Below are 13,232 nucleotides of genomic sequence, written 5' to 3'. Positions count from 1 at the left end.
GCCAACAAGAGTGAATGGTTTTCACATTGTGAAATGACTTTAAACATAGAAAAATGGTTTGCTGTCACCAAAGAGTAGAAGAGAGACCATTTTGCAGAAGAATGCAGTATTTAAATTCACTTTGCCAAGTTGTTGGAATTCAGCTGTACGTTAGCTAAAGTGGGAAAACGCCACTTCTCATTACTTGAGTTTGTTTGTTGATCATATTACACAGTAATAATGCACATCTATGAAACTCTTAAACAATAAAATTTATTATCTTTGAATAATCCTATGTTTAATCTGTTTAAGGACACAATTAATAAATAAATATAGATTTATGTCGCTGGTTCCAACCAAATAAATATATATTAGCAGGGTAAAGTGACATTTTACATTTCATTTGAATATTGGACAGTTATATTCATTGGAATATAAATACACATACCACACAAAATTTTGTATCGCTAAAGCCAACAAAATAACACAGCAGCTGCCTCATCCTGGAGCCAGGTACAATGACTTCTTTTGACATATTTATGATTTTGCAAATCACAAAAATAACACGACACAGACCCCGGAGGTTATTACATCTGGTAAATCATTTGCAGCTACATTGATTTTCAAGTACAACACAGTAATGAACTGTGTTTGCATAATGGCCAGTCACCCCCATCTAATCAATGTAGCTAGTTAAGGCGATTAATATTTTATATATGTTCCTTGCTTTCCTGTTCATATTAATATTGCACTATAAATATGAAAAAGACATTTCCCACATGTGCACATATGTCAAAGTTATTAAATGTATTTTGTAGATGGGAAGCACATCACTTGTTTTGTTTATGTATTTATGGAACAGTTTTAGTCTGATTTTTAAGACAGTACAATAGGATAATCTGCACTTATATCTAATATGGGAATTTGACATAAGTAATGGCATGATACATGAACTTACACCTATTAATAATTCAACAGCTAAAATCTGAGATATTATAATCACTGTATTAAAAAAAATGGTTAAATCTGGACTGACCTGTATCCAGGTTCAGAGAAATTAATATTATTATTTAACCATTTTCTTTAGAAGGGAAAGGACAGACACTCAGGTAGTACATACCATCAGGAGACGAAGAGCTTCTCAGGGTAATTAACAGCAGCAAGTCACCTTTTCCTACTATTACCCAAACCACCCAAATCATTGCCATTTTCTTCTCTCAGCTACAACTCTGCCATTGTCAGTAGAGTTTCAATTGCTGCAACTGTCCCATTCCCTTCTGAAAGTAGTGAAATCCCAACATACAAATGAAGAGTGAAATAAGAAGGTAGTGTTTTTGTCAGTTTTATGTTATTCAAATCTGATGTTTTTTTTTACTTATTGGGTGAAGCACTGTCCTTCACACTATGGAAGGGGACCTCTAGAAAGTGTCTCTAATTTGACCATAAAGCAATCATCACTACTCGTTTTCATGACTCAGTAACTCTGGGCTGGAGTCCTCCTCTTCAGTCAGGGTTTCTTTCCTGGTAAAGGTAGCAGCTAAAGTAACACTAAGTCTTGGCTTGACTGGGGCCATTTCACTGAGCCCAATGATGTTCCTGTTCACCAGAGTGGTCTTGTCCATTATCTCAGCACTGTGCCTGGCCACCACTGCATCCAAGAAATCATATTTTGCTGACAAAGTGCTACTCTCAAACAGGTACTTAAACAGGTACGAGAAGGCCACATTGCTTAAGAACGAAGCCAACATCGAAACAGTCTTAAAGGGAAACCTCTGCACTACTAGGTATTCCACCTCACGGGTAACATGATGGACCTTCTCCTCAATAGTCCATCCAGGGTAGTAGATGAATGGAGGAAGTTTGAGATAAGGCTCCCCTCCACCAATACGCAGGATTAATCCAAAGAAGTATCCAGCTACCGAGCCGTAGGTGTTTGTGCCACGGACAAAGAGAACACTGAGTAGTTGGGGGAAAATGATAACATAGACCAGGTCAGAGCTGAGGTACCATAAACCATAGACGGTCCCAGTCAGAAGAGCCATGGCTGTCGCAAGAGCCCCAAACACGAAAATAGTGATCCGCATGACCCACACAATCTCACGGTCAGAAGCCTGGTACATAAAACTGAGAATTAGTCGGGAATGAAAAATGATGACTTAGGTCATAAGGACACTTCAGTGTGTAAAAAGGCATCTTAGAAAGTTTATTCAAAGGCAGATTTTTGCCTGTGTTGTATGGTGTACTGAGACCTGTATACAATAAAAATACAATAAATATCTAAAATATCCATGAATTGCTTTATGCACACATCAGACAAGTCAGATTATCCAAATACCATTATTAAATTAAACAGGCTCTCACCGTCTGGCGGAAAGCGAGCTGGTAGATGTTCCTAGCAAACATGGAGCTGGCTGATAGGATGGATGAGTCAGCCGATGACATCACTGCAGCAGAAACTGCCCCCAGACCAAAAAAGGAGATATAGGCTGGACATAGATGCTGTAACACGATTGGCAAGATCATATCGGACTGGTCCCTCTGCATGGGAGGTACTGGCCCATAGGTTGTCTGGTTCCAATCTGTAGAGTAGAACATGCTTACTATATAGTCTGTGATGTGTTTTTTTGTTTTTTGGTTTCATAAATTAGATGCATACACACAGTATTAATAGAAAAAAAGCATCTTTCAAATAATCAGAAATCTTATTCATCATAACATTCAATTTCAAATTATTTTTACTTGCAACCCAAAAGCAACAATTCTGTGCTTGATTAGACTGTTATTCCCTGGAAGCTGAGTAATAAGTGACTGGCTGTCTTTGATGCTGAAAGTCTGTTGATTAAATCAGGGTGCTGTGTGCCTCCCTCAGATGTAATATTTACAGGATTCACATCGTTAAATGGATAATCTCTCAATAATGTATGAGGGAGACCAGCTGTTGTTATTTACTCGTTTCTTTAGTGATCTAAAGGGAACATGGTTTCCACCCCTGATACAGCCATGGGAACACTTCCCAGAACACACCATAGCAAATCAAACAGTTCCCCCAATAAGGACAAGATTAGATAATTAGAATTGTTGCCAGTATATGCAGTACATGCTCAATTGCAACATCTGTTTTTTTGAGTCAGGTTGACTAAAAATCATGTGGTAACATCTAAATTGTCTGGTTTTATTCAAGTCAAAAATATTATTTAAGACTGCTGAATCAATCTGATTACATTAGGTCACACCAACTAAAGTAATTTCTAAGGGTTAGATCAAGTTGAATTTCCTTGAGGTAATAATTATCTGATACTACTTTCTACAGTGTTTTATACAGGAAGCAACATTAAAATGCTCACAGGTGCACATTTATAATTTGGCTGAGCTATGAATAATTATTATCAGTGAGGGTACATGGAATTTTCTGGAGGGACAGAAACAACATAGTAATGTATAATTAAGAGCACTTTAATGTTATCTGAAGGCCAGATTAAAAATTTAGATAATCCTAAAGAGTGCAATGTTGAAGCAATGCTCAGAAGCTGAGAATACAAAAAGATAATACACTAAACAAATGGTGAGCCTTCCCATTTTAGTACTCCAAGGTCTTAAGGCCAAAGTATATTTGGCGTTTCCGCATTGGTGATCGCTCCGCGCACAGTATGCATGATGTAAATTTTGTCATAATCCAGTCCGTGCACCGGCCAGATTTTCTTGACACGTGGATGCAGTCATCATCTGTTCGCATCGCCGGCGCATGTGCTGGCCATTGACTCTACTAAAAGAGTACCACAAATAAGTTGTAGTGGGCATGCGTCAAACGTGTTCGTATTTGCTCGCGGTCAGAAGAGTATACTCACAAAGGCAACACGGTTGACCAGGCAAGAGCCTATCCGGAATGCTCAAAAACGAAGTATACCTGGGCCCTTAGTCTGGCAATCTGTAAATAAATACAGCCAATAAATCAGTCTAGTTAAAGTGTTGGGGTGACTGTGCACTATGATTTACACTGTTAATTGTTGCATTTTTAGCATCAGTTTTGCTTTGCTCAGCAGTGACAGCAGCCACAATGTAGCTGTTCATTTTTAACTGTTGTGTTCAGAGGAGGAATGGCCATCGGGAGAACCGGGACTTTTCCTGGTGGGCAGGCCACGAAACAGGGCCACGATATGCCAAAGTGGACCACGATAAACTGAAGTGAGCTGCGAAACGGTGCCGCAATATGCAGAAGGGGACAGCCAAACACATTGCCACAAACCCCCACCCCACTCTACAAATTTTCTCCAGGGCCGATTTTTGTTCCCAGTCCGCCCCTGGTTGTGTTTACAGTTTTATGTCTCTCATTGTCATCTTGAAGTGCAATTGCGTGAGGCAAGAAAATCAACAGCTGAAAAAAAGTCTGTCACTTTACCAGTGGAAGCCCCTATGGCTCCAATCAGGACAGAGGGAATCGCCATGATGATGCAACCGAAGGCAGCCAGAAAGGAGAGGACTTGAGCATAGGTAGCTGAAGAGGCAGAAAGAACCCGTTGAAAATACACCTGCCAGGGAATCCCCCCCAACATCTAGAAACAGAAACGTCATTGTAAATACAGACACCAGACAGCATGAAACTGACACAAAGCATCAAGTGTATATTAGAATAAATTAAGAAAAGAATTAAATGAAAGCTAAACTTAATACGGTACACTACAGGGGCCGGTTGCACTAGCTATACGTACACTACAACTTAGCCTAGTTGTGGCGTAAATGGGCACTAAGTCACAATTGACGCACTACTAAATATTTGAGCATTGCACCATTACACTTAGGTAGGACGTAATCCTACGTATGAACTGAATATTTACGGAAGACTCCAACCAGGAGTTGGAATAAAAGAGCAGAATGATTTAATGACAACAATGAGCTCATGTTTTGCGTGACAGACTTCAGTCCTTTCGACATATATGATGATGTTGATATTTACACTCATTTACATTTACGAGAGAGAATTTTATGTAAAAAAAAAAAAAAAAGCGGCTTCTTAGCGGCTCTTCATCAGGAAACCGATCTAATGGTGCACTTTCTGGGATGCGTCGCCCAGTGTCAAGTTTCATCACATACAAAATATATAGGATATTAAAATTATTAAAATGTACATTATTCCAGCCTGTTGTATTTTTATTTATTTATTGCCCTTATTAATTTTAGACACAGTTCCTGAATAATGTTATTTACATAGGCTAAATATACTATTTATTAAATCTACTTTTATTACATGTCATATTTCAATGAGAATACAATTTATTACAGTTTTGAAGGCTGCTTTTTGGATCAATAAAGGTAAACGTCATATTATGCGACTACGCATTACTTTACGGAGAGCTTATGACCTACTAGCTAAGTCTTGCCTTAAGAACAGGTGGTGCAACCAAATTAAGCACTGACTTGTTTACAAACTAACTAGTAGTTACTAAGCTCTTAGTTTGAACTTTACGTCCCAACTTAAGTGAGACCTCACAGAAAGCTGGTACAACCCTACCCAGGAAAAGGAGTTCTTAAAGGAATATTCCGGGTTCAGTACAAGTTAAGCTCAATCGACAGCATTTGTAGCATAATAATGATTACCACAAACATTTATTTTGACATGTCCCTCCTTTTCTTAATAAAAAAAAACCTAAAATCTGGGTTACAGTGAGGCACTTACAGTGGAAGTGAATGGGGCCAATTTTTGGAGGGTTTAAAGGCAGAAATGTGGAGCTTATTATTTTATACAGTTGTGCTCAAAAGTTTGCATACCCTTGGAGATTTGGTAATATATGTACCATTTTTAAAGAAAACATGAGTGAGCAGGCAAAACACATTTCTTCCATTTCTTATGGGATTCATATTCAAATGTAGGTTATAACAGAATGGCACAATCATAAAACAAAACATGTCAACAAAGAAAAAAAATGACCCCTGTTCAAAAGTCTGCATACCCTTAGTTCTTAATACTGTGTAATGCCCCCTTTAGCATCAATGACAGCGTGCAGTCTTTTGTAATAGTTGTCTATGAGGCCCCAAATTTTTGCAGGTGGTATAGCTGCCCATTCGTCTTGGCAAAATGCCTCCAGGTCATGCAAAGTCTTTGGTCGTCTTGCATGAACCGCACATTTGAGATCTCCCCAGAGTGGCTCGATAATATTAAGGGACTGAAGGCCACTCCAGAACCTTCACCTTTTTCTGCTGTAACCACTGGAGGGTCAACTTGGCCTTGTGTTTAGGGTCATTGTCGTGCTGGAAAGTCCAAGAGCCTCCCATGCACAGCTTTCGTGCAGAAGAATGCAAATTGTCTGCCAGTATTTTCTGATAACATGCTTTATTCATCTTGCCATCAATTTTCACAAGATTCCCCGTGCCTTTAGAGCTCACACACCCCCAAAACATCAGTGAGCCACCACCATGCTTCACAGTGGGGATGGTATTCTTTTCACTATAGGCCTTGTTGACACCTCTCCAAATTTAACGCTTATGGTTGTGACCATAAAGCTCTATTTTGGTCTTGTCACTCCAACTTACAGTGTGCCAGAAGCTGTGAGGCATGTCAAGGTGTTGTCGGGCATATTGTAACCAGGCTTTTTTGTGGCATTGGTGCAGTAAAGGCTTCTTTCTGGCAACTCGACCATGCAGCTCATTTTTGTTCAAGTATCATCGTATTGTGCTCCTTGAAACAACCACACCGTCTTTTTCCAGAGCAGCCTGTATTTCTCCTGAGGTTACCTGTGGGTTTTTCTTTGTATCACGAACAATTCTGGCAGTTGTGACTGAAATCTTTCTTGGTCTACCTGACCTTGACTTGGTATCAAGAGATCCCCGAATTTTCCACTTCTTAATAAGTGATTGAACAGCACTGACTGGCATTTTCAAGGCTTTGGATATCTTTTTATATCCTTTTCCATCTTTATAAAGTTCCATTACCTTGTTACGCAGGTCTTTTGACAGTTCTTTTCTGCTCCCTGTGGCTCAGTATCTAGCCTGCTCAGTGCATCCACGTGAGAGCTAACAAACTCATTGACTATTTATACACAGACACTAATTGCAATTTAAAAAGCCACAGGTGTGGGAAATGAACCTTTAATTGCCATTTAAACCTGTGTGTGTCACCTTGTGTGTCTGTTACAAGGTCAAACATTCAAGGGTATGTAAACTTTTGATCAGGGTCATTTGGGTGATTTCTGTTATCATTATGATTTGAAACAGAGCCAAACAACTATGTGATAATAAATGGCTTCATATGATCACTATCCTTAAATAAAAGACAGTTTTTTTTGCATGATCAGTCATATTTTCAAAATCAATGCCAAAATTTCACAATTTCTGACAGGATATGCAAACTTTTGAGCACAACTGTAAAAACACTTATTTGAGCTGTAAAGTTGTTTAAATCATCATTATTACAGTCTATTTAGGGTCTTGGGGTTTGTTGACATTTCATCATCGTGGCTACGAAATTGTAAAATTGGCTATAACTTTACACAGAAAAGGTTAGTAAGTGATTTTATCACACTAACATCATGTTAACAGACATATTGTTTATGTCTTGTGGCTATACTTTTGAAACAGTGAGTATTTTAACATTAAAAAATTGGCCCTCATTCATGTCCATTGTAAGTGCCTCACTGCAACCCAGATTTTTTCTTTTTTTTTTTTTTTTTTTTTAAAGAAAATGAGGGGCAAGTCAAAATGAATTTTTGTGGTAATCAGTATTATGCCACAAATGCTGATGATTGAGCTTAACTTGTATTGAACCCAGAATATTCTTTAACAGTGACAGTATTACTGGGTACACCTTGTTTACACACAGGTTCAGTCTCTCCCTGTTACAGTCTCTCTTATGTAGTTGTGCTCCCTACGAATGATTGCATTGGCCAATAAAGTGAGAAATTAGGTTTGGCCCTGCAGAATGGACAATTCTCTTTTCGCAAAATCATTGGGTCTCCATCCCATCATGCTACTATGAGGTGTGCACTCACCAGAAGACAGAAGTTGTCAGCCCACATCCATTTGTCAGTGCTTTCTATCTTCCCAAGCCATGCAGTCTGATTAGCATGAAGCTGCTTTACTGCCGTCACTCCGATGTCTGACACTGCTGGATTTGTGAGTGCAAAAGGGACGCTCAGCCACTGTGGAAAGAACATATCCCCCTCTGTTACCATGTAACAGACTGTCTGTTAATAACATTTTGACAATTTATATTTTAAATTTTTCAGTTCAGTGAATGTTTTTATATCAATGTTACAGTTAAGCAAATTAAAGGGAATTTATTAAATAAAATGATCTTTACTCTTTACTTTATATATATATATATATATATATATATATATATATATATATATATATATATATATAAAGAAGGTTGGCTGATTAGCCGTTGCTGTCTAAACTAGAGAGCAGACAGCAACCCTGTTAGATTACGGAGGGTTATGCGCTGCTAAAGACACGCAGACACAAATTAGGGGGAAAATGATGTCACTGAATGTATGACTTCACCATGTGGTACTGAGAAGCCTTACCAGTCCTAAAAAGATGCAGAAGAGCTGGACAACATCAGTGTAGGCCACTGAGTAGAGTCCTCCCACCAGCGTGTAGAAAATGGCAATGAGAGCCGAAATGACCACAGACATGTTGATGTCGATGTCAATGATTACACTCAGAGTGGCCCCTGTGATATAAAGCAACAACGTTTTGTTTCACTCATTAAATTTCATTAATATTTACTACAATAGTGAAAAGTGTTTGTATAATATGACTGACTATGATTATGGAACAGCTTGTAAAAAAGGTTCAATGATTGATTCAGAAGAGGTTGCCCTGTCTGAGATATTAATTTCCTCTTTGCTCTCCTTACCAAGGGCAGATAAGATGGCGGCAGACCAGAATATTTCCCCCATTAGTGCAGGGATGAATAGCAGTCCACCCATTCTTTTGCCATACAGTTGCTGAAAGGGGTCAAGCATGGTGACGTAACCCCGGGAGCGCATGGGTTTGGCAAAGAAAAGGCCACCTTGACATGATAGATAAATAGAAATTATGTGCTTGACTGTTCTCATGTGGTACTTGTTCTAAAAATTATGTTTTTTTTATTAATTGAATACATATACAATGTACCCAAAACAAGGCTGAGCGCATATCCAAAGGGAGCCTGTGCCCATGCCAAGCCGTACCCGGGCAGATACACATACTCTGCTGTGCCATTGATATAACCCCCTCCGACCCAAGTTGCTGGAATGAGAGAGGACATTGCTGACTGGTCTTGTATGAAGCAACTAACATTACCATTAATGTATACATTTTTCAGCTGAACTGTAATTTGTAATTGCTTTTTTCCTTGTTTGGATGTTGACAGTTGATGTCATGAAAATAACTAGTGTATTTTTACAACAAATACAATACTGTATATTAAAAAAGAAGAAGAAAAAAAGACTTAAAATATTAAAATATAGTATAATTATAAATAAATAAATATTAAAATATAGTATAGTTATTTATAAGTTTATAGTAATGTAATATTATTTAAATTTATATTTTATTTAATGCAACTAATTTGATTTCAGAATTTGTCTAGTTATTGTTCTTGTCCAATGTTTTCCACATAACCTATAAAAAATATATTTAGGCATATATATATATATATATATATATATATATATATACACACACACACACACACACACACACACACACACACATACTCACACACACACACACACACACACACACACACACACACACACACACACACACACACACATATATATATATATATATACAGGGTTGGGAGGGTTACTTTTAAAATGTATTCCACTACAGATTACAGAATACATGCTGTAAAATGTCATTTGTAACATATTTTAGTAACGTATTTTAAATAATTTGGATTACTTCTTCAGCACTGGTAGATTTTTTCACTTGTTTTGACTATAAAAACTCTGCCAGTACAGTAAGACAAAATACACATGTTAAAAATATATTCTCTGAAAAACCTAAATATCTTATGTGATGTTGTTTCTATAACCAGAAAAATCTAACTGATCTTGTCTTAAGGATTTTTAGATATTTTTACAGGAAAACAATACAAAAATTATTATCAAGAATAAGATTTTTGCCCTAATATCAAAGGTCTTACTAGAAAAAAGAAATTATGATCCAACGTGAATTTTCTTGATAAAAAAGAATATGATCGTGCTTGGTAACGTTCATGTAAAATGGCTAGAAATAGCATTTTAGCTTAAGGTAAAGCTGACAATTTACACAAGGTTTATTTCTATTTCTTCTGCTCCAAACTTATTTCAAACTTACTTCTCAGTCTGCTTGTATGAATGTAACACATCATAAGAAAGTGTTTCACCGCTGTTCAAATGCACTTTGGATCGCATCATTTATATGTATAAATGTTTTCCATCTGAAAGGACTAAATATTAAATGAAACAAATTACAATAAAATGCAAAGTAATCTCTTCAGTAATCAAAATACTTTTTGAATGTAACTGTATTCTAATTACTAATGATTTAAATTGTAACTGTAGTGGAATACAGTTACTAATATTTTGTATTTTAAATATGTAATCCCGTTACATGTATTTCGTTACTCCCCAACCCTGTGTGTATATATAAAAGTATAGATACAATAATATATAATTATTTACTTTACGTGTCTACTTTAATTTAGTCAAATATGACCTCATCATGACTGAACTTTTTTTTAATAAAAAAAAAATATTAGCTGGATCTCTATAGACTGTAACATTCATGTTTTATCATATACTTCATTTTATTAAAATCTTTTATTCAGTTCTTCAATAAAACTCACCGGTCATGGTAAATGCGCCAACAAATAATCCAATATCCCTTCCGCCGACCATAATGGTCTCACTACGATCAGTTCCCTCCATCACGCCGGAATTCTTGTTCTTCCATGCTGCCCAAATTCCCACAACAAGGATCAGCAGGTAGAAGATGATAATCGCCACCAACCCCTCCACATGGATGTTCATCTTCTCTCCGCTAAAGTAGTTGTATCTCTGAAGAACCGAAATTCATTGAGACCTAAGGAAAAGAGATCTAAAGAGATCTGCACATGCATATTTTGCATCGACTGTTTTTTTTTTTTTTTTTTTTTTTTTTGCGCATAGATTCGAAATATGTAGCTCGTTTTTCTTAATCCAATCACTTCGGGATTTTTTTTTTTTTTTTTTTTTTTTTTTTCATGTTCACTTCAGGGAGTTTGTATTTCTTATTTAGATTATGGCAAAATTGTAACAACTAGACTACTTCATAATTCAGTATCATAAGAAAAGTGCCTCACCTTTGCAAATCAGCTTTGTACACACAACTGCCACCAACAGTGCAAAAAACAGGAGCAGTACAGCACATTTCACGGTGAGCCAAAGTTACAGTGAATCTTATAAGAGCAGGTTTCGTCAGAGGGTCGGTGAACGTCAGAGAGATGTGAATGGGGGTTATTTATGAATAAAGATGTCAGATATGGCAAATGAGTCGCACGTCATTGGAGGTTAGCAAGTCAACTGAAAATAGCGAGACGGGGGACAAACCAGCTGTAAATCAAGAGCAGTCAAATATATCGGGTCCATTCGTGTTTTTCTTGAGTGGAGTTTTATGACAGTCTGTTTGAGCTTAAGCACTACGCTGATAAATTAGTTTGGGTCAGGAACAGCAAGTGCAGGCGCTGTCCAGAGTGCTGAACACCAAATCAGCTCACATTCAAATAGACCAAAATGCCCTTATTTAAAGTCAGTGGGTTAGTAAAAACCAAATCCCGTTTTATTAACATTTACTAGAGGTATTAATTTGGTCATGGGAGGTTTCATAAAGACTAGACTTCTCTCGCTGAGACAGACAGTGTAAACTGAACACATATACCGAGGAGGAATCTCTTGTGTTTGAGACTTTTTAGACGCTAATTGTGCCTCAACGGATGTGACAGTTCTGAGTATAACGATACAGAAATGTATCAACATGGCATTCGTATTTCCTGATGAAATAGTATTATTTTCCTTGAGAAATAAGAACCTGTTAGATTTCTTAAAAGACAGGATGAAACTCAAATAAATTGGCAAAATGAGCCAATTTAGTGGGGAAAAGCCCAGTTTCTGCAACCTATACTCCACTCAGACAAGTCGACTGATTTAACTGGTAAAATTTTGACAGCTTGCCAAGTGAGTCCCAATTATAAGCAGACGGGATTGAGCATGCTTGCTATACTACAGATGTTGCAGTTCTTTGTAGTTTAGAAAAAGCTTGGTCAAGCGATCGCTCTTCAAGTTTCAACAGCAAACTTTTTGTCATGAAAAAAGTAACAGGCTTGTCATTTCCACAAAATGTTATCCATCCGTTTAAGCTCAGTTTATAAAAAATGTGTACTTGATAAAATAAATAAATAAAAAAGTAAAAATTAAAAATAAAAAGGTGTTCTAACTGACTAGACATTTTGCCAAGTAGCCTCTACATTTTTTTGAAAAGAATCTGGAATCACTTGAAATAAACTACGTTGCCCTAGTGTTTGCTTTCAGGAATGGTGCGTGGAAACAGTCACGGTGCGAGGATTTGCTCAGCTAATGAGCGTGCTCCACATCTGTTTCGTGTTCTTTGAAGTGTGTCGCTGAAGGATGTAAATTCAGTATTTCATGGACAAATGAACAGCGGATTTGACAAAACTGCCACCAGTATTGATAATGACAACAACCAGCAAAAGAAAACAAAAATGTTTTTTTTTACAAACGAACAAAATGCGCCGTTTTAAGGAGAATAATATGGGCTTGTGCGATTCGTTTGAGAAGGGCACATTAAATAACTTGTAAAATCTAACGATGAAAAGGAATTTAGGGATAGAAAATTCACTTCGTTCATATTTGAAATGTTCAGATGTAGGCTGCTGCTGCAATCTAGTGGCAGAACGGGGAACTGACACTCAAAATCTCTATCCTTGAGGCCCTTCGCCTACCCGTACCAAAGATTTTTTTAGCAAGTCAGTCCACTGTCGGCCATCTTTGGAACGCTCTTGGGAGGCTATTTCCAGTCATGCCAGTGCAGCTCCTATCTACTTGAATGGGGGAACACTGAAATCTCAAAAACGGTTGGTCAAGATTACGATCAAAGAATATATTTCGAATCAGCAATAAAATGTTTATCATACTGGAATCATAAATTGTGCGTATTCACTTAATATTACGCTAAAACACGCAATTTTCCCGTCTTATATTGCTAATGCGCATGCGCGTTAGCGAGTT

At 37.3% G+C, this 13,232-nt stretch overlaps 1 protein-coding gene across 3 annotated transcripts; it reads right to left on the bottom strand.

Moving 5' to 3' along the window:
• Positions 1-297: 297 nt before the first annotated feature.
• slc5a7a (solute carrier family 5 member 7a) lies at positions 298-11,405 on the bottom strand. 3 transcript variants are annotated; one of them, XM_051704401.1, is made up of 9 exons: positions 11,291-11,405; positions 10,796-11,006; positions 9,094-9,207; positions 8,834-8,989; positions 8,499-8,647; positions 7,959-8,108; positions 4,376-4,529; positions 2,341-2,558; positions 298-2,090 (listed from the first exon to the last, which is right to left on the bottom strand). In XM_051704401.1, exons 2-9 carry the CDS (start codon positions 10,977-10,979, stop codon positions 1,437-1,439), a joined length of 1,779 nt encoding a protein of 592 aa, XP_051560361.1. In that variant the 5' UTR covers positions 10,980-11,006; positions 11,291-11,405; the 3' UTR covers positions 298-1,436. The 3 variants fall into 3 exon arrangements, with proteins under 3 accessions (XP_051560361.1, XP_051560362.1, XP_051560363.1); XM_051704402.1 differs by having other exon boundaries at positions 10,796-11,031; positions 11,291-11,404; XM_051704403.1 differs by lacking the exon at positions 11,291-11,405 and having other exon boundaries at positions 10,796-11,103.
• Positions 11,406-13,232: the final 1,827 nt, after the last annotated feature.

This window comes from Myxocyprinus asiaticus, chromosome 8 (genome assembly GCF_019703515.2).
Source record: "Myxocyprinus asiaticus isolate MX2 ecotype Aquarium Trade chromosome 8, UBuf_Myxa_2, whole genome shotgun sequence".
NCBI lineage: Eukaryota > Metazoa > Chordata > Actinopteri > Cypriniformes > Catostomidae > Myxocyprinus > Myxocyprinus asiaticus.
This window is presented reverse-complemented; position numbering and strand designations above follow the sequence as displayed.